Raw genomic sequence first — 20,277 nt, 5'->3', positions numbered from 1 at the left:
TTAAGTTTTTTAATTATAAGTACCTACTTGTAAGTTATCGCAAAGGCGCGCGTAGGCTGAAACGACGCGCGCCTTTGCGTCATTTTTAGTTCCTCTCGTTGAGTCTCGCTCTTTATTCTTTGCTTTGAAATGTTGTTTCCAATACGTTTCATATTATGAGCCAAACATTTCCTTTTTAAAGAACGTGGCTCGACGTAGAACTAATCTAGTCTGTTTTTCATTTACGACAAAATGTCTAAAATATTTCATATAATCACCATATCTTCCATTGTGCTTGCTAGACTTGTAAATAACTGAAATATTTATTTACTTATATATTATGCAAATCATAGTATTAGGTTATACACCAAACATTTTATCTGTTAAATTTTAATGGCAACAATTTATAATCTATGCTAGAAGAAAATAAAAACTATCAACATTCCAAATTATTTTGAAACAATTTAAATAGACTAAGTAATAAATAAATATGTATTGTATTTACCTGGATAAAATAAATAATTTTTATAAACAATAAATCTTGACTCAATTATTGCGATTTCTTCATGCTTCATGTACCTACCTTATACCTTACTTACTTTTTTTTTCTCTCTCTTTGGTAAGGCACGGTTTGCGCATACCTTACTTACTTAAGGAACCTAAAAACAAGAGAGCTATTACCTGATTAGGTACTGATTGGACTAATATAAGATGCGGCCAAAAGAAATTATAAGAGAGAAAAATCTTTCAAGAAATGAATTAAACTCGTATGAGTAAACTGTACGAATAAATAACTCCTACCATTCTTAGTCACCAATTCCATAAATTAATACATTTTAACAGCTCAGAGCGTCCCTGAACGGATGAAAAAAACGTTACAGTGCTATACTCATTTAAATCAGATGGTCTGCTTGGTTATAAACACAATCAATTTGGTAAGGTGTGTAAGGCTCTGACCTGTTAGAATAGGCTAGATAAGTACTTTATATTCCGGGAAATATATAGCGGGACTTTTATCCCATAAAACTCTTTTAGGCGGGCGAAACCGCGAACAAAACTCGTAAAAAATTGTAAAACGTCACTGGTAGTATGTATTACGTTTTAAAAGTACTTAATCTAATTTTATGGATAGATACAAATAATTACTCGAAATATTTAATAGTAAATTATTTTAACAGTATTTTTGCTAAAAAAAAACAATAGTTGCAATAAAGAGATAATATGCAGAATCATGGACATCATGAATAGGCATGATGACAGTAAATAAAAATCCCTTAAGTTTTGTATCTGTTTAATGAAACCTAAATAGGGGATTACAAATCTCGTATTTATTTTGTTATTATGAGCGAGATTAATAATTATTTTAATAAAATAAAATTACAAAATAATGCAATCCACCATGACATTCTGAACGCCAATTGGAGCAAATGACGTCACGTTCGAGTAAACATATGATTTGTTTCGTTTGCAGCACTGGTTAACTCTTATTATAATTAAACTTACGATTAAAGTTTGTTTTCAGCGACAAGTTTGTTTTGTTTGTGTTGTTAAATTAAAAGTACAATAACGTGAATCATGGAAAAAGGATTTACAAAAGCAAACAACACAAATTTGCCTAGAATCGACTTATTGATGCTTGGAGAGTTTCTAGCTTCAAACAAAGATTTTTGTTCCGCTGAATTTAGAAATGTCAAAACATCCATGTAAGTACAATACAATAAACTTTACAAAAAACTAATTTAAATAATAAAAATAAGTACAAACCCTTATATACGTATTTCTTTGTGGGTTAGCATTTAAGGTTATGTTATTAAAATGTTTTATTTTAAATAACATGTAGGTACCAAATACTTGCACTATGTTTTCTTTGTTTAAGGTCCGCCAGGGCATCTTATGGCGATGACGTTATAGGTTATGTTCAGCTTAAACGCGAAGAAAATCTGTGCATACTGAAAGCCAACATTTGCCCAGAACATAAAGTCCATGCAAAGTTGTATGGAGTGACTTTGGTGGTTGACGAACAGTAAGAGGCAGTAAAATCAGTAGAATGTCATGATTGTGTGGCTTCTCAAAGAGGCTGCAAATATGCCATTGCATTCATAATGTGGGTCCATCGCAGAAGTGAGGACCCATCCTGTACATCCACTGAATGTTACTGGATGAAGTCCAAGCTTTCCAGGGTTGGGACTACCCTAAAATATATAAGTGCCAAGGAGTTTTCCAACGGTAAGCCTAGCTTGCCATCAAATACAAAAATATTGGAAAAGTTTTTAGAGGAAGGGGAGAAAAGAAGACTTAATAATTGCTTGTTATCAAAGTATCAAAAAACTATGTAGAGACCCAACTAGAAAATTTATCCATGCACAAATTAGTGTTTAAATATAAAGTAAAATCCTGCAATACATTTTTAGCAAATGTAATATTGACAGATGCTGACATCTGTAATATAGAGAAAGGGACAACAGACCAACATAAAAGCAGTCTTTGGCATGAACTGAGATATGACAGGGTCACAGCTTCACATGCATTTGAATTCAGTTGTTGCAAAACCAGTAAAGGCATTCTGATTGCTATAATAATGGGGGAAAAAATCCCAGATACACCAGCCATGAAACGTGGTAGAATAATGGAAGATAATGTGAGGAAAACTATAAGTGCCATCTTAGGAAAAAAAATAAAAAGTGTGGTTTAATGCTCTCCAAGAACTACCCCAAGTTAGCGGGTTCACCTGATGGAATCTGTGCCAACAGCATTGTGGAAATTAAGTGTCCTGTGAAGGAAAAATCTTTCAAAAATTATATGTATACTGGATAACCAACCCAGGAGTTTTATATACAGATACAACTGCAAATGTTATTATCAGAACTTAAAAAAGGCTACTATTGTGTAGCTTTTTTTGTAATAAGTTTTCTTTATTTTCAGCAATGTATATTCCAAAATTTTTGATGCCTCTTGTTTTTTATCTTCGTCAATTAACTCGCTACAGTCTAAAGTAGACTTGATTTGCAAAGGTGCTGTTGATGGTGATGATTCTTTATGCATCACAGATGGTGTATAAGAAATATCACTGTCAGATTCTTCATGAATACTAAATAATGTTCTTGAAGCATTCTGTAATAAAGTGGTTATTGATTGATGGTTTGGCAGTAATATAACTTTCAATATTAAATGGTGATGTAGAAACAGACTTCAGAAGAGATCTCAATGGTGATGTCATCTGATTAACTAAATTAATTTCTGTTTGAATGACTTTACTTTTAAACTTATTTGTTATATATACTTACTTGTATGCATTTATTTGCTGTCCTGGGTGCATCATGTGTAATATTTGCTTGCAAAACTTAGTAACTCGATAAAAATAATTCACAGATTTTTTACAAACAAAAAGTCACTTATCGTATTGCGCGCAATAAGATTCAGTTATATTGTATACAAAATATAGGCATGTTTTAAATAAAATTTGTACTTATCATTTCATTATTGATTAGGCTTGGCTTTATAATAAACTGAATCAATTTATAATCAAAATTATTGAAATAAAAAATAAGTAGGCACCTGCATTTCCGGATTAAGACTCTCCAAGTTCCAAGTTTTCTGTAGCAATAATTGTTCTTTCTACTAGTTCTTTTTCATATTCCTCAATTAACATTTATCTTTGTTTTTTGACAACATATTCTGGTTTGGTTGTATCGGCTGTTCGTTTTCTTCTATCGGGTTGACAGTAATATTTTGAGGGAATGCACCCCGGTTTCATGCGGATCTGCGACACTGATCCCATCAAATTATATTGCATATAATTTTCCATGTCATTTGGCAACTGAAATTGAAATAAAATGTCATTTATAAAATACATTGAAGGCTATGATTTAGTGAAACATGAAACATAACTTTCAAAAAGTATGTTAATTATTAAATTAAAACCTCGAAGCAAATCATGATTAAGAATTTTAGTAATAATTTTAAGTAAATACTTACGTCAAAGTGATCTTCACAAAAATAAAGCTGAGTACGGGGCAATATTCCTTTTAAATCACGCTTTGCAAGTTTAAGCCACTTATATCGTGTCGTTTTATTGTATGGAACGAAAATAAATAACTTGTTAGGTGTTTTTATGGATGTGTTAGTACATTGAGGGACCGCACACCACCTGTACGTTTTGGAATTCATTTTTCTTCTCACTAAATAACTACGTATAGTGTTTACATCTCGATTACTCGAACGTGACGTCACACTTCACAGGCAATGCCATGACACTTTGGTACGTTTTAGCGAGAATTTTAAACTTATAAAATAAAATGTTTTTTTAATACAAAAATCTTTATTTTTGGCAATAATATGATATTCGTTGTAATTAATAAATATTTCCGAACATTATGAAATAGTTTTTAAAAATCTGTCATCATTGATCTTTACTTGACAGTAGTAAATGATAGTGTTACAATAAGAAAAAATTCAATTCGTGTTTTCAAATCATCAATAGTTTTGGAATAATATTTTTTGTCCTAAATTGCCTCCTTCTCCCCTACATATTTTTTTTTTTGCAAAAGTAGTATTTGTATTAGTATCAACTGTTATGGTGTTTTTATATATGTATAAATAAATAAAAATAAAATCATCGAAATAATAGGTAATCTTACGTAAATATATAATATTTATATAAAACTTTCGGAAGATTATAACTATTAACACGTTTTTCGCTCACACCTTTGTCAATATATTTCTTGTCGTCCAACATAGCAACTAGTCAATATCGTGAACACGGAGCATGTGGTAGCACCATTATACATAATATGTACCGAATATTGTTCGGTGCGTCATCTTAATTATACGAATATGATTCATGTTTATTGTTAATTTTATGGAGTTGCTATAAATATGAAATTATTTTCAATATTTCTACATTCATTTGTAAATGCTTACTCAGAAATGAACAGTTATTTAGTACACACATTGATATCCGCCTAGCTGTCAACCGTGGCTGTCACGTCGTATATGACATTTCTTGCAGTTGACATTTTGACAACTCGAAGGGGCCGGCCCGGGCCCTTGGAGAAATTATTTCAGAATGAATCAGGAAGGCGTACTTGCTTGTTGCGCCGTATGCAATCAAAAAACGCATCGGAGATGCGCACGGTGCCTCAACGTCTATTATTGTAACACGGAACATCAACGACAAGACTGGAAGAGGCATAAAAGTGAGTGTGCACCCAAGTTACCAAAACAGGGTCCGAAAAGTGATAAATCTGGCGAATGTTCAACTGTTATCGAAGAAGCTGCGAAGAAATTGAAAGACGGCGTCGCAGCAGTCGCCGAAAAATCGCAACTAGAAACTGTAAGCGAAGGTAGTGGAGGTGATATAAGACATTCGACAAAATCAAAGACTAAAAACGTTAAGAAAATCGTTGTGGAGGGTAGCTCGGTCAGTGTTAGTAAACAGAACTCGATCGCGAGTGAAAACGTGAAACAGAGTGATAGTGGAACGCCGAAGCAGAATGACAGCAGTGTTATATTTAGTGTAGTAGATACTGAAAAGGAATTGAATAGTGATTGTGCCATAACATACGAGGGCTCGTCCGAAAAAGAGATTCTGAGCGAGTCTGTGCAGCAACTGAGCACGGTGGACTTCGCCGGGACTAGCTCGTCGAATGTGCTCAAAGCGGTGAACAGAACCGATGTGAAGATGCCTATTCAGCCGGAACAGACCCATAGGGTGAAGGAGTACCCCGAAGCATCTCTGAAAGGGAGTGGGGCTCCATTCAATCACATGCCCAACAGTTACTACATGGACCCGTGTGATCCCTTTTACAAGATATGTCAGAGAGTGATTAAAGACATGACCCAGTATGGAGTGTGTGTGATAAACAACTTCTTAGGCAGGGAGCGAGGGCTGCAGGTGCTTAACGAGGTGCTGGAGATGTACAGATCCGGAATATTCACAGTCAGTATATATAATTTTTTTATAATTCTAATTGGTCATGCTATTAATAAGTTTTATGCTAAAGATATTCAATTGGTTAACTGAACAGCAATCTTGTAGCAAATCATTGCTGTAATCTTATGCTGAAATGATATATTTAAATTATTTACTGATAAACTGTTAAAGCAAACATTATCTTTCTGAAATATAATCAGAATTTTATTTTTTTTCTACATAGTTCATATTTTATTATCATTTGAAATATGCTTTAACTGAATATAATAAAATTACCCTTGCCATGATGATATTATGGTAAACTAGATTTTACAATACAATTTTACACCTTAAATATTGTTTCTGTATTACAATTTTATTACTTATAAAGACAATTGTTCAAAAGACTTGAAACTTTGTGGGCAAAAAGTCATAGATTTATTGTAGTTTGAGGGTAATCAGGCAACTAGTTTTGGCTTTTGCTAGGTGAAAATGTTATCCCTGTTTCAGGAAAAAATACACTGCCCTACTGAGATACATACAATTATATGAGTATTTTTCAAAATAAATTAACAAAATGAAATAGGTTTTTTCAAAATATTGTCAAGGAATTTGCAATCTCATCTGTTGTTTATCTTAAGACATAGGATATATCAAAATATATATACATATTGTTTAAGACAAACAAAATAATCATAATATTTTGTAATAACTGTTTCGTAACATACATTTATTTTGTGAAATACTCATATGTGGATGTAAGGAGGGCTTTTATGTGTGCTAATATTTGTCAAATTCCATTCATAGGTTTATTTGCTTCTAACCAAAATACAAACAATATCTTTCAAAACTTTCACTTTCATATTGTTTTTAAGTACCCACAATTTGAATGATAATTTAGATCTAAATGGAATTAAGTTTTCCATCATATGTTGTTTTGGTTTAAGTATTTTTATTCTATTATAAATTAACTAAATATTTACACTATTGTGGTCTATAGTGGTCTTATAAGATTCCTATTGCAAAATCATAAACAATTTTTTATGGTATTGTGGAAATTATGTCACTATTGATAGCAGAAGTCCAAATAACAGAACTATATTTACAAATGTTCATGGGCTAAAATGATAAATCATTCTCATAAACACTTCCATACTTTATTTTTATTTTGCTTTCTTATATTTTTGCATCCATCTATATGAAAATGACTCATTTAGGCCAACACATAAGCTTGTATTGTGAATATTAATTTGAAATTATGGTAATGAGCTAGAAATGTGAGTTTGTCAATAAAGTTTCCATGTTAAAGTGTGCAATAATAATTGTTAATAAGGAAATAAATAATGAGACATGCAAGCTTAGCTTCCTGAATGGAAAACAATCCATAAGCGTTACAAACATCAGAGTAGATCTTTAGAACATTGATACTGCACTAGGTTTGTCATCCTGGGGCATGTCGACAGGCATATTCCCTAGTATTTTCAATAGCTACTGCCTCAGCTATTACCTTACTGGAAAAAGCATAGCATATAAAGGGGAGGCCAGGTGGCCCACCCAAAGGATTTTGACGCAGCCTACTACTAAAACAAATATTTTAAACAAACAAAATATCCAAAACTGCAATTACACCCAAGTCATTTTAGGACTTTCGGTCTACGAAACTGTCCCCTTCTGAAAAATGACTAGCTAGAGCTGTGAACACAAGCAGGCTTGAATACTGTTATTTGGTAGTAGAAACGGACAATTCCTTCAAATAAAATTGCCTATAAGAATTCTGCCTTTAAATTTAAAGCTGTAATATTTGAATTTAAAAAGCAATGTATTTTTTGCATGTTTAAAAAATTATCAAATGTTATTTGCCTCTTTAGATTCCATGATTAATGGTTACGCACACTATAAGAATGCAAAAAATATAAGATAAGGTTATCGTTAGCATGTAACTTGCGTTACATTCATGAGTACTTAGATTTCAGTAGTTACTATTTTTCCAAATATGTCGCATAATATAAAATATATAATGCATTTACAGTGATGTGTTTATGTTATGCATAATTGTTTGCTTGACATATTTTTGTATCTAAAATTAATCAGGACTAGCCTAATATTCTATATGGCTGTAACTTGTAAATAATTATTGAGAATATATTTGCATAATATCCTGAAAGATAGGACATTAAAACATCAGAAATTTTGTGTTGAGTAATATTTTCTTAGATTTACAGATTTAAAGAACATTCATTCAAAGTATTTTTAAAGATAAAACAAAAGCATGTTCTCCAAATTCAAAACTGAATTGTTATTTAAAAAAAACACTCGACATGTTGAAATACGTTTTTAAAAATAGGCTAAATTACGGAGAGGCTCCAAAACTGTTGGTCCTAAATCTCAAGTTTATTTATTTTTTGGTAACATTGTAGATACTATTTGTGTTTTTCTATCAAGTTCGTACTGCTTAAGGCCCTCTCCCCAACAAAGACGCTTTTTTAAAAGCTATCTATTTAAAAATTGTGTTACATGTAGAACAAAATTAAACATCATATTTCTATAATATGTTATCTTTTACTTAGGTAGTTTTAAACTTTTTAGAAATTGGATATTGTTTCATTAATTTCATAATGAAAATGCTGCTATAATTATTGGCTCTGTGTATTTCCTGAAGTAACGTAATTTTAATTTGGAACCAAGTCTATTACATACACAATTTAATTAGGAATATGTTGGTAGTTTCAATTTTTGAAAAAAAAAAATTTTTTTTTTAGTAAAATTATCCATAAATTTTTGCGTATTCCTGCCCGTAAATCGTGAAGTAAATGTATGGGACGAATATTCAAGGCCATTTACTAGGGGGCAGGCCTTAACGTTATGGCTTGTGTAAACATAACATTTTTATCAATACAAAAACATTTCGATGACCTGTATACTAATTAACAGTAAGTAGTTTATATGTAACAATTTGTAATTGTTGCAAAATATTGAATAATACTATACTATCTAGAAAATTCTTAAAAATAATAAATTACATATACATATGTGCATGTCTAAGTTTGAATAAGGTTTTGCTCTAATTGTCACAATAAGAGACACTTGTATTCAATAGCCATTCTTTATACATCATCACCTTTGCTAACATTGTGCCAAAAATCCTGCTTTTAGTTTTCTGATAATTTTGTAGTTTAATGCGAATATGGCGTGTGCGTGAGTGTATTTATGATTGAAAGTATGATGTTGCCGTTGCGAAGAATTCTCTTAGAGTAGTAGTAGTGGCGTTAGAGCGCGTAAAATTAAAATTAAATTTTATTTATATTTATTTTGTTCGAAACATACACTTTTTTCTTACATCTATGGCTCAAGTAACTTATTGAAAAGTGTTATTTCCAAGTAGATAATTATGTGGTCTCATTTAGTAACACAATGTCAAAATGACCCTGTATACCTATTTATAATAATAATGCCCTCCTAGCCGAATTTCGACCACAGCGGCCAATCTCAACGGAGATCAGCCAGGTAGTACGCAGGATATATTATAGTGCACAAGTGTGTGCGCAATACACAAGCACTCTCTGTTCCTTCACTCTCATAGTCCGGTGAGACGGCAAGCCGACATGACCGGAGAGAGATCAGGCGTAGGACCAACGGCTTTACTTACTTAAAGGCCTATTTATACTGAGTGTATGTATAGTATCGTAGTCTAAACCAGGCTTTAGTTATATGCCTGTCTAGTTTTTACAGTTTCTATTGCCTAAATCTACTAAGCTCATCTGTGATATAAGTTTATACTATAAGCATTTGCTTTCCTCGCACATTGGTAACATCTCACAACTTTTTTTCACCAATGATTACACAACTTGTTGATGTTTATTCACAAAGATGTTTGTGATTTTACAAGTGGACGTGAGAGGTGGATACATTTCGCAGAATGACACCGAGTTGTCGTTTGCGACATCCGTGGTAAACGTGGAAACGGCGGCCTCATGTATTCGTATTCCGGGAATATTCGATTTATGGTGTTGGATGGTGTTTTTACTGTTTATGGGCGGTCGTATCGCTTACCATCAGGCGAACGGCAAGCTCGTCTCGTCATTTAAAGTCATAAAAGAAATAAAATTAAATATTTTGTGATCACAAATAAGTAATAATAGTCAAGAGAAATCATAAAATTAAATATTCTGTGATTTGTCCTGACTATTTAATATATCAATCTTAAGCTGTTATTTAAAAGCTTGTTATCAGCTAAGTCGGCGCTGTTACATACACTAAAGTCGTTTTTCAAAATCCGTCACAAATTGTCTCTTAAAATATCATTGGAGCTGATGTTATTATGGTTTTATTAAATAGCGTCTATCTTAAGATGCTGAGCTTAGTTTTACAACGTCTCAGCTGATGCACTTGAGAGCGAAACTGATTTGCGTTTATGACTACGGCCATATAAATTTAAATATGTGCTTAAATAGTCACATTAAATAGTAACAATAAATGTCGCTTAAACTATAATTTCGTAAACTTTACTATCATTCATTGCTGGGGGTAGGATATATTTTATATCCGCCTGGATAGTGACCACCGTACACAAGGTGTTAAAACTCGCCATAGTGGCCCACGTAACTGTGTATTGAGTTCCAACAGGCCGGCATAATTGTGTCAACTGCTGAGGGGTAATCTCGTCAGTCGACGTTCTATTAGACCCACTCTAATTACCATGAGGTGCAATGTGTCATTTGGCTGTAGCATTATTAAAAAAACAATGAAGTGTAAAAAATACTGAATTTTAACGTAAATAATTTGTATAGGCAGGTCAGCTGGTGTCCAACCCGGGCAGCACGGAGGCGCAGACCATCCGAAGCGATCGGATCACGTGGATCGACGGCAAGGAGCAGCATTGCTTCCACATCGGCCAGCTGATCAGTCAAGTAAGTCGCTTCCATATAAACTTCTATATCGACGGTTGAAGGGATCACCCTAATAAGTCATTAAGCGACAATTTCTTTCGATTTTTTTGTAACTAGATTAAAAAACATAGAAAAAAGAGCTAATTTTAAACATGTATAAAACTTGTGTCGCAAAAAAATGTCGCTAAAGTCATTTAGCTTTTCAACCGTCTTTATGAATATTATATAGAAGTAAAAATAAGTTTTGGGATCAGGTAACGTGTATTTAACTATTTTATTTCTAGGTTTTATGGTTAATTCAAAATTGTAGACACTTCAATTGTATTTTTTTGAACACGTCTTCAAATTTAGAAACATATTTTTATTGTTTGTTTAATGACAACATATTCCCTATAACAAACAGCTGCACAACAAATTCTCCACCCCTCTCACCATCAGGTACAGTGGAGTAGCCGGCAAACGACTAACGCCCGAAATTAATAACCAATCCTAATCCAATGTATGCCATCTAAGATTGATAATTCATTCGTTTTTATGGATAAAGCATGCCAATAACCAATCCATAGATTCAGTAAGCTATCTCTAACAATAATCGATCTTTGAGAGGACGGATTACAGATCATAGATTACCCTCTGTTTGAAAATGACAGTTTACGCTTGCCAATACTCTATCTACCCGTTTTGACATTTGATTTGATTGTTGTAAACAATCGCATTTTCCAATCGGACCAATTCCTCAGTTTACTCAATATGTTTTGAATATCGCTTACACTGATTTTAAGGGAAACGAAAAGGCAATGTAAATATCCATGTTCTCTAGTGACAGTGACGACAGTGATTTGGAGGGACTAGCGATACTGATAGCGAAACTGAAAGTCGCGCTTCATCACGGGTAATGAAAAGAGTTAACTACATGCAGACCCTGGATGAGTTTGATTTCACGTTTGGATTAGGCTTCCGAAATCTGCTTGCCAATCATTGTTAGTTAAACTGATCTCGTATATTCGTGTTACTTCTATGTACAAGGTAAATAATTTTTGACATTATTTACAAAAAATACCGTACCTACCGAACTATTAGATAGGTACTAACAAGAGGCAATTGCATCGTTTTTCAGGAACTATGGTGTTTCTCCATTCCATCAACTTTTGCTGAGGAATAGGAAATATTTATATTATCTTTTCAGGACATTTTGTACATGGATACGTCGCTTCCCTGTGATTGCATTGACATTGCGTTTATCTTTACCTAAAGTTCAAACAATAATAATTGCAACTGCAGTTTTGCACAATTTTTGTCGGAATCACAGGCTAGAGGAAATTCCAACCCAAGTGGAATTATCAACTGCTGATATTATTAATTATGAGAACAATATAGAGAATCAAGATGTTGGAGAAAGAACAGCATTAACAAATAACTTCTTTACTTAGTAAAATAAAATACCTTTACAATCACTGCTATTTATTTTATTGCTTATCTACATTTGTAATTCAAAATAATAATTACAAATTAACATAGTTTTGTTAGTTGAAAGTTAAAACATAGAAACAGGCAAAATTTCCATACATTATCTATACTATTATATAAAGCTGAAGAGTATGTTCGTTTGAACGCGCTGGTCTCAGGAACTTCCGGTTCGAATTGAAAAATTCTTGTAGTGTTGGATAGCCCATTTATTGAGGATGGCTATTATAGGGTATATGTATATCATCACACTATGACCAATGGGACCAAAAACGGCTAAAATTGATTACTTTTGAGAGCTTCCGTTGCGTGCGCTGCATAAACGGTTAAAGTTATGCAACAATTATGTATAACGGAATTGTAATTTGTTTCATAACACTGGATAATGTGTACAGAGTCCAATTATTATTATATGGCACCGAGTTTACTGCGTACTTCATACTAAAAACTAAATCCTTTAAAGATTTATTAATATATTATGAACAATGTTATTAAACTTCAGTGTCAAAATATGTCAGCAACCACATTACTCACGTTCCATTTTGAAACTAATTAAAAAGTTTGTATCTTAAATATGACATGTACTAATTATTAATTATTTCTTTTGAGGGCTAAAATACATAAAATATTTTTTATTACTCCAAGTCTTATTTTTCGCAATTAGGCAAATATTGAAACGAATAGTTTGTATGGAAAATACAAAAGTATTTTTACGAATGGAATATTCTGCATAAAATGGAATGGTCAGGGAGGGAACGCATCTGGAAAGGATTGCCAGCGATCTATCGTTGAAGGCAAGCAAGGATAGGCGAGTTAAGATATTGGCATGCCGATAGGTGACCAATCGAAAGATAGTCGGCAATCTAAGATAGGTTTCAGTCTTGGATAGTAGATACATTATTAATTTCGGGCGTAAGTGGATAACCTCATGAAAGTTTAGTGAAATTGACCGCTCACCACTCTCATCAAAAACTCGGAATATCAAACGAATCATTAATGTCTCTTTAATTTAGGACCGAGATTAGGGAATACTCGAGATTCAGTATTGTTTAGGTCTCCAGAATCTCACTCGCCGTATGAAACGTCACAATATGTTGTCACTTCGTTTTGGTTTCTGCCAGCCAGTGGTATTACCTCGGTCGATCCGGCTGTTCCATACCCTTTCGAGGTACTATAACGCGAATGTAGCACACATTAGGTACATAGCCTTTCGAGATAATATGTCGACAATGCGACTCTACCAATTTAAAAAACATTGTTGTCATTGCAATGACATTAGTTATGACCGCACGTCAATTTGCGACTCAAAATACACGAGTCGCACTAACCGCAACTGCGACCGCGATCAGCGACTGGTGTCGCTAGCGATTAGCGACCTAGTAATTGTACATGATTTCCCCAATGAGAAATTCCGTGCGTAATTTCCCCAAAGTTGTCGGTATTTTTATGCGGGTTTTTATTTTCGTTTTTTGGTTGGAAAATTTTCCTTGTGTCTATTCTGAATTATTTTATTACCTACTAGATTTTGCTCGTGGCTTCGGTCGCGTGAAAGAGTTTTCTGTGATAATGGTCCCGCTATATATTTTCCCGGGATATTAATAGCCTTTGTCCTTACTGGGAAGGCCCAGTGTGTTAAGTTTTATCTCCATACCAAATTTAATCGGAATCCGTTCGATATTTTTTAAGTTTCTCGAGCTCAGAGAGACACAGATGAATGTAGGGCACAGCGCTTTGTAATGTGTAGTTATAAAGGGATTACGTATGAATATGAATATGAGAGATAGTTAGAATGTATTTATAAATTACCTCGAAGCCCATTTGCCATTTTTAAACATATTCAAATCAATGAATATTTTAAAAACTGCTTTCTTTCATTCGTACTTCAAAACAATAAACTCTGTGATGTAAAGTTTCAGATTCTTTAAAAATCATGATTTTTTTTCTCCATTAAAGTCTTTAAATTATTAAAAATACTTTTGTGGTGCAAAGGTTCAAAATTTTCATAATAGCATGAAAGAGTTGGGCATCTTTTATTTTGTTATACAACACAAAAAAACATTAATCTTGCCAACGTTGTAAAACGGTTTTCACGTCTTGCCAAGATTGCGCGAAGACGTATTTCAACAGACGGCCGATGTTTCCTGTACACATAAACGTGGATATCTTTAATTGGGTTTTTGTATGAGCTGGTGCATTTACCGAAGTACGTTTGCGAAGATTTAATTTTCGATGTTGGTACGCTGTTGCCCTTCTTCATCTTGGCATATTGAGGTTTTATGATATTCAAAAAGATGTAATCACCAACGATTGAGTTTTATTGTTCGAACGTCTATTAGCTGTATAATAATATCAGCCCTGTATTATATACTGTCCCACTGCTGGGCCAGTGCCCCTCTACTACTGAGAGTGATTAGGCCTTAGTCCACGAAGCTGACCTAGTGCAGATTAGTAGACTTCACACACCCTCAAAACTCCTATAGAGAACTTTTCAGGTATGCAGGTTTCTTTACGATGTTTTCCTTCTCTTCTACACTTCACTTCAAACATAGTTTTAGAAAAGTGAGAGGTGTGTGCCTTTGGCTTTTGAACCTGCGGACATTCGTCTCGGCAGTCCGTTCCACTCCCAACTAGGCTATCGCCCCTTGTAGCTGAATATTCTAATTCAATCATTTTGATATACAAGTATCTCGTGTTAATTCTAAGTATTTTAATGATAAGTTCAAAAATATTTAATCAATATTTAATATTTCTCATAAATTTTCAATCGTCCTGAATCATTTGCATATGAGTAACATTTGATCTAATGTTTGTTCTCCTTTACCGAACTATTTTAATACTTTATGCTATAATAAAGTCATATTCACACATTCTTTTAGTAAGTCCACGATTAATTTCACTATCGCTTCGCACACCAATTTGTATAGGTAAATAAAATATCTCAAACTAGATAATAAATAGTCCAAGCAGGCGACCGAAATTGTTGCACATAATGGTGGTATCGTCTGATCTATTACATCATTATTGATATCGCACGGCGCCTCACGCAGCGACGAACCGATTAAGAATTACGATCCACATATCCGTATGAAATCTTAACATAAAATATGTCTTTAATGTGTTTATTGTATTCTGATAAGCAAATTTTCAATTCATAAGTTAGATAAATAATAATATTGTCTGGCGGCAAATAGGGAATTGTTAATAACTTCATTAAACCACTGGCTAATTCGTTTATAAAAGTTAACACTCGCAAGAGTTAACTTTTACTGAGTTATTTTGGAACAAAATGCATATATGCGTATACCTTATACGAGTAATAATATTAAGATTTAAGACCATGTATGTGAACAAGAATTTAAACATAATTTAAAAACGAAGAGTATTTGAAATAAAACTATTTTACGGATTTTTATCGCGGTGTTTGTGTTATAATTCGGTCACGGGGCGGACCACGAAGGCTGCAGTCTTCGAAACGGGAGAGAATTATAATAAAAACCGCGATATTATTCTCAATATAGTATTATTTCAATGTCTAACATTCGCGTAAACATAAGAAATCAAAGAGTGTTTGTGAAAAAGTATTAAATAAATCTATAGAAAAAATAGACATATCCGCTGCTTCAATGAAGTACACACAAACAGCATAATTGAATCTAAAGAAAATAAGAGAGCTACTTTGATTAACCTTATTTAAAGACCTAAATGGTTTTATTATCAGATTACCCAATATATAAAATTAATTGCAATTCAGTGTTTTTCCACTGCTAATGATTATTTTCATTACGCGAAATTTCCATTGAAATTTAATTAAACGCGTATTTGTTACAGGTCGATAACATAATACTGAGAGCAAACAAAATGGCCAACAATGGGAAAATGGGTGACTACATCATCAATGGAAGGACGAAGGTAAGTGCTCAGAAATAAAGCAAAATTTTTTAGCAAAAATAGCTACTGCTCGAGGCTTCACCCGCGTGGAAAAATGCTTTATATTTTCCCGGGATGGAAAGTATAGAATAACCTATAACACTCAGAAGTCGTTACTTCTGTGCACTAATAGGAAGCTACATTTCGTTTTCTATTAGCGAAAAAAAATCAAAATCGGCTTAGTAGCTATTGAGTTAAGCGGGTTAAAAAAACAAACTCTTTAGCTTATGTATTAGTAAAGATAGGGAAGGGACAAAATGAGCGAATAACTACCAATTAAAAAAATTGTATAATTTTTTAGCCGCCAGAGGCAGACGAGCTAACGGCTCACCTGAAATATAATGCAAATTGGCCAACCAAATTTCCATCGATCGACCCTGTAATTGACGTATAGGAATTTGTTCCAATTACACTGACTACAGTGTTGTTTAAACAGGAACAGAACAGGGATAGCACATTGCTATTTGACGGTAGAAATATCTTGTGCCCTACCTTGACAGAGCTCTGATATACTCTGAACCTACTTTCTAGTGTATTTCGGAAACTTCAGTTATAATTAAATTGGTCTTACATTATGACCATTAATTCGTTGTACATCCATAATTGACGTAAAACATGCGTGCACTGCGTATTATCTTATACTATAAACGAGATTATAATTCACATTTTATTGACATCTCGTAGATCGTAAAACGAAAACTCGATTCATTCATGAACTCGATAAGTTGCACTTGGTATATGTAACATGCTTCGTAATTATTAATTCACAATTAATATGGATTTGTATTGTGAATTTATTAATTAATATTTTACTTTGTGAATTTAACGGTGAAGGAAACATCGTGAGGAAATCTGCACTTCTGAGAAGTTCTCTATAGGAATTTCGAAGTTGTGTGAAGTCTACCAATCCGCACTAGGCCAGCGTGGCGGACTAAGGCCTAATCCCTCTCAGTAGTAGAGGAGGCCCGTGCTCAGCATTGGGCAAGTATATAATACAGGGCTGATATTATTATAATAATATGGATTTACGTGCTTTCTTGTAGAGAAAAAACGTTCAATTAGGGAATGCTGCAGTGCCGAAGGACCCATATAACCCGACTCCTGCCGGCTTCCCTTTATATAGAATTTATGTAGAATCTAATTATCATTAGAACGATTTGCAGACCGCATTTATGCACCTATATGTTGTGTCGGGATCTCTTTCGGAAAATTTTACCTTACTGTGGCCCAAAATATTGAGTACTAGATAAAAACCATCGTAATTCCGAATTATAATTTCTAAGGTATCATTTTTAAATATCAGGGCAAAGCCCTAACAATCTATTTTTTTACCACAGTACTGAAATCGGGTCGGGTTCCCTTTTGGAAATTTTCACCTTTAGCCACTGATCTGATGTTAAATCATCACAGCTACATAAATATCCACGACAGCAAACGACGCAATGTTACCACTTTAGAATTCTCTATTCAGACATTGCGTCGACTTGTCAAAAATTAGTTCCCCATTTGTTAACTTAGTTCCTACCAAAAAAACCTAATTTATCTTTCTCTTGCGGTCTATGTTGCCCGGTTTTGAAATTGATGGTCTACATATTGTATGAATGGACTTGCCTCTACCATTTCAAAGGACGGTTATACGTCTGGTTGTACTGGCAATGCTTCTGCCTAACCTTTTGTGAAAAAGGCACTATCTGGTATATTTTTCACTTTCGTTTCTTCATACTTAATGATGCTATGGTTTGAAACACCGTCAATAATTGTCTTCTCGCAACACAATTACTTGACCGTTTTACTGTTACACAATTCAATGGTTTCTACTAAACGTTTGTAATCAATAGCGTGGTAAATTTCTTTGGAAAATAGAGGTTTGACCTTTTCTCGTTAGGTATATGTATGTAGTACTCAGTAAGAACTATAGTTTTGCGCGTGTTTTTATCTTTAGACGTTATTTTGAGCACGTATTTAAAATTGATTATACCTATATTTGGATTTCCTGCAATATCTTTACCTATTTTCTGTATATTAAAAATGTTGATTTCTTAGTCATAGTCGTCTCTTATTAAATTAAAATGTTTTAAGATTCTTTTAATAACTGTGAGTGAAATGTTTATAGAACTCCATTCGATAGTATGAAGACTCAAGTAAATTTTGTATTACGACTCGTAACTGTTAATTTCGAGTAGACTTCGGAATTAAGTGCTTGCTTTGTGCTTACCAACTATAGGTCTATTAAGATTGGTTGCAAGTTACTTTAGGTTTCTGCCTCAAGAAGCTGTATTGACAGAATAAACAGTTTTATATATAATATTTCAATAAAGAATTCTAGATAAAATCACGCCGCATGGATAAAAATATTGCGTGCACGAAAATATAATGTTTAAAAGTTAAACTACATATAATTTGTACCCTTAAATGGAAATTATGTAATTATAACGAAGCATGGTAATGTTTGTAAACAAATTAGTGTGATAATTTTTAACAGTCCACTTCACACACGAAATGAAGGCATAAAAAGATGATTGATGTTGATAAAACTGAAAACGGAATTGATTTGAAATGTCCTTAAACTAACATAATTTTAATGCCATCATTAAAACTTAATGATAATACGTGAGTGTTTGAAGTATGTCTGTTTTTGTGTTAATCGACCATCGACAAGGAAACAGCTGTGGTGTAAGGCTAAGGACGCTCGTAAGGCCGTCGGCCGTTATAGTATTTCATCGAACACCCGCTCGTATGTGTTCGAAGCCTAGAAAAAGAATAAGATCTTTTAGATGTTAGATGATGGGTGTTTTGGTAATTGAATGTTGGTACTCAAATACATGAATCTAAATAAAATAGTTTGTCTTCAAGAGAACTGTAAATACGTCAAAGTTAATATATTTGTCAATGATACAGACAGTCGATAAAAAACTTGCTTTAAAGCTAGTGTAGAATTTTATTATATATGCGAAAAATGTCCTTATTTGTTGATCTGAAAATACAAAATAATACAATCACAAAATTAAATCTCCAATCAAAATTAAATCGTATCTTAAAGTATAAAAATATCCCAGAAACAAATAACACTGTGAAGATTAATTGATTGATTAAATGCATTTAAGATTATGTAATTAATGAATGGAAATTTTTCAATATCAGGTGAAATAACGAAGTAAACAATACTTTCGATATATCGTGTAGCAAAATTGAAGTAACATAATTCAAATTGCATAATAAGAATCAAAGTAATGAAGGAAACATTAGTAGAGGAAACGTCGGTATTGACCTAAAAAGGTATAATGACGCGACCCGCAAGCTCGGAGGTCCATGTGCGATCGCAAGGGCGCGGACTACTACGCCCTGATCACGTACACACGCTTTCATTGATAACTTTATGACTCTCTGGGAAACCCTAACTGCACAATATTTATCGTGATTCATATCCTTTATTGATGAAGTGTTTTCAGCTATAATTTCTTCTGACGGTACAACAGTTTTAGTGGACTTTTATTTAACACTACTTAATAGCACCGTATTAAGACGGTTTTATTAGTTTTTTTTAATCTAATATAGCCTCACTGTATTTGGTAATAGAATGAGTGAGCTGAAGTGGGGTATTCACTAGTAAAATTATCTTCGTGCCCTTACTTCTTTTTCCCTCCCTTCTTTTCTTCCTACTTTTGTATTCTTGGTGTTCGTAAACGACAATTATTACTTCAGCATTAGTTAAAACTTTGCTCGTTTGCTTACCATTAGGTACGTATAAAAACAAAAAAGGGTTCATATATGTTTTATTTAAATATTGAATTCCAGTGTTTTTATGTAATTTATAGATCTCCCATAAAAGAGTTACGTAACCCGACCTTTCTGTCCCGTTTCCACCAAACTTTTGCGTTTGCGTCGTTATGAAAAGTCTATATTCCGAAATCCCATATTGAATAACATGCTGTGAAAGGCATACAGCATTATTAAACGTTGCATATACCTGTATAAACATGGCTTCAATTATGTGACGTACAGCGTAGATATGAATTCTAAGAATTTCTTTACGATAAGCATTGTTAATCGGGGAAAAATATTTTTCTAATTTAAAAAAAAAGAAATAAGGCTTTATGCAACAAAATGGAG

The 20,277-nt window shown here is 33.3% G+C and overlaps 1 protein-coding gene and 1 long non-coding RNA gene across 4 annotated transcripts in view; one reads left to right on the top strand and one right to left on the bottom strand.

Moving 5' to 3' along the window:
* Positions 1-20,277, top strand: part of LOC115449941 (egl nine homolog 1) — a 57,414-nt gene that overhangs the window by 15,682 nt on the left and 21,455 nt on the right. Inside the window, exons 2-4 of one of the 3 annotated variants that reach the window (XM_037438166.1) lie at positions 5,343-5,917; positions 10,678-10,797; positions 16,069-16,149. In XM_037438166.1, the coding sequence (XP_037294063.1) occupies positions 5,343-5,917; positions 10,678-10,797; positions 16,069-16,149 (776 nt within the window). Of the gene's footprint in view, positions 1-4,986; positions 5,918-10,677; positions 10,798-16,068; positions 16,150-20,277 lie in introns of those variants that run through there. The other 2 variants (XM_037438165.1, XM_030177836.2) reach the window with 2 other exon arrangements.
* On the bottom strand, positions 1,254-4,388 carry LOC119189166. Its single transcript, XR_005112285.1, has 2 exons — positions 3,955-4,388; positions 1,254-3,796 (listed from the first exon to the last, which is right to left on the bottom strand). It is a non-coding gene; the product is annotated as an uncharacterized LOC119189166 (long non-coding RNA).

This window comes from Manduca sexta, chromosome 13 (genome assembly GCF_014839805.1).
Source record: "Manduca sexta isolate Smith_Timp_Sample1 chromosome 13, JHU_Msex_v1.0, whole genome shotgun sequence".
Classification (NCBI taxonomy): domain Eukaryota; kingdom Metazoa; phylum Arthropoda; class Insecta; order Lepidoptera; family Sphingidae; genus Manduca; species Manduca sexta.
Note: the sequence above shows the minus strand (reverse complement) of the source record. Positions and strands in the feature narration are given on the sequence as shown.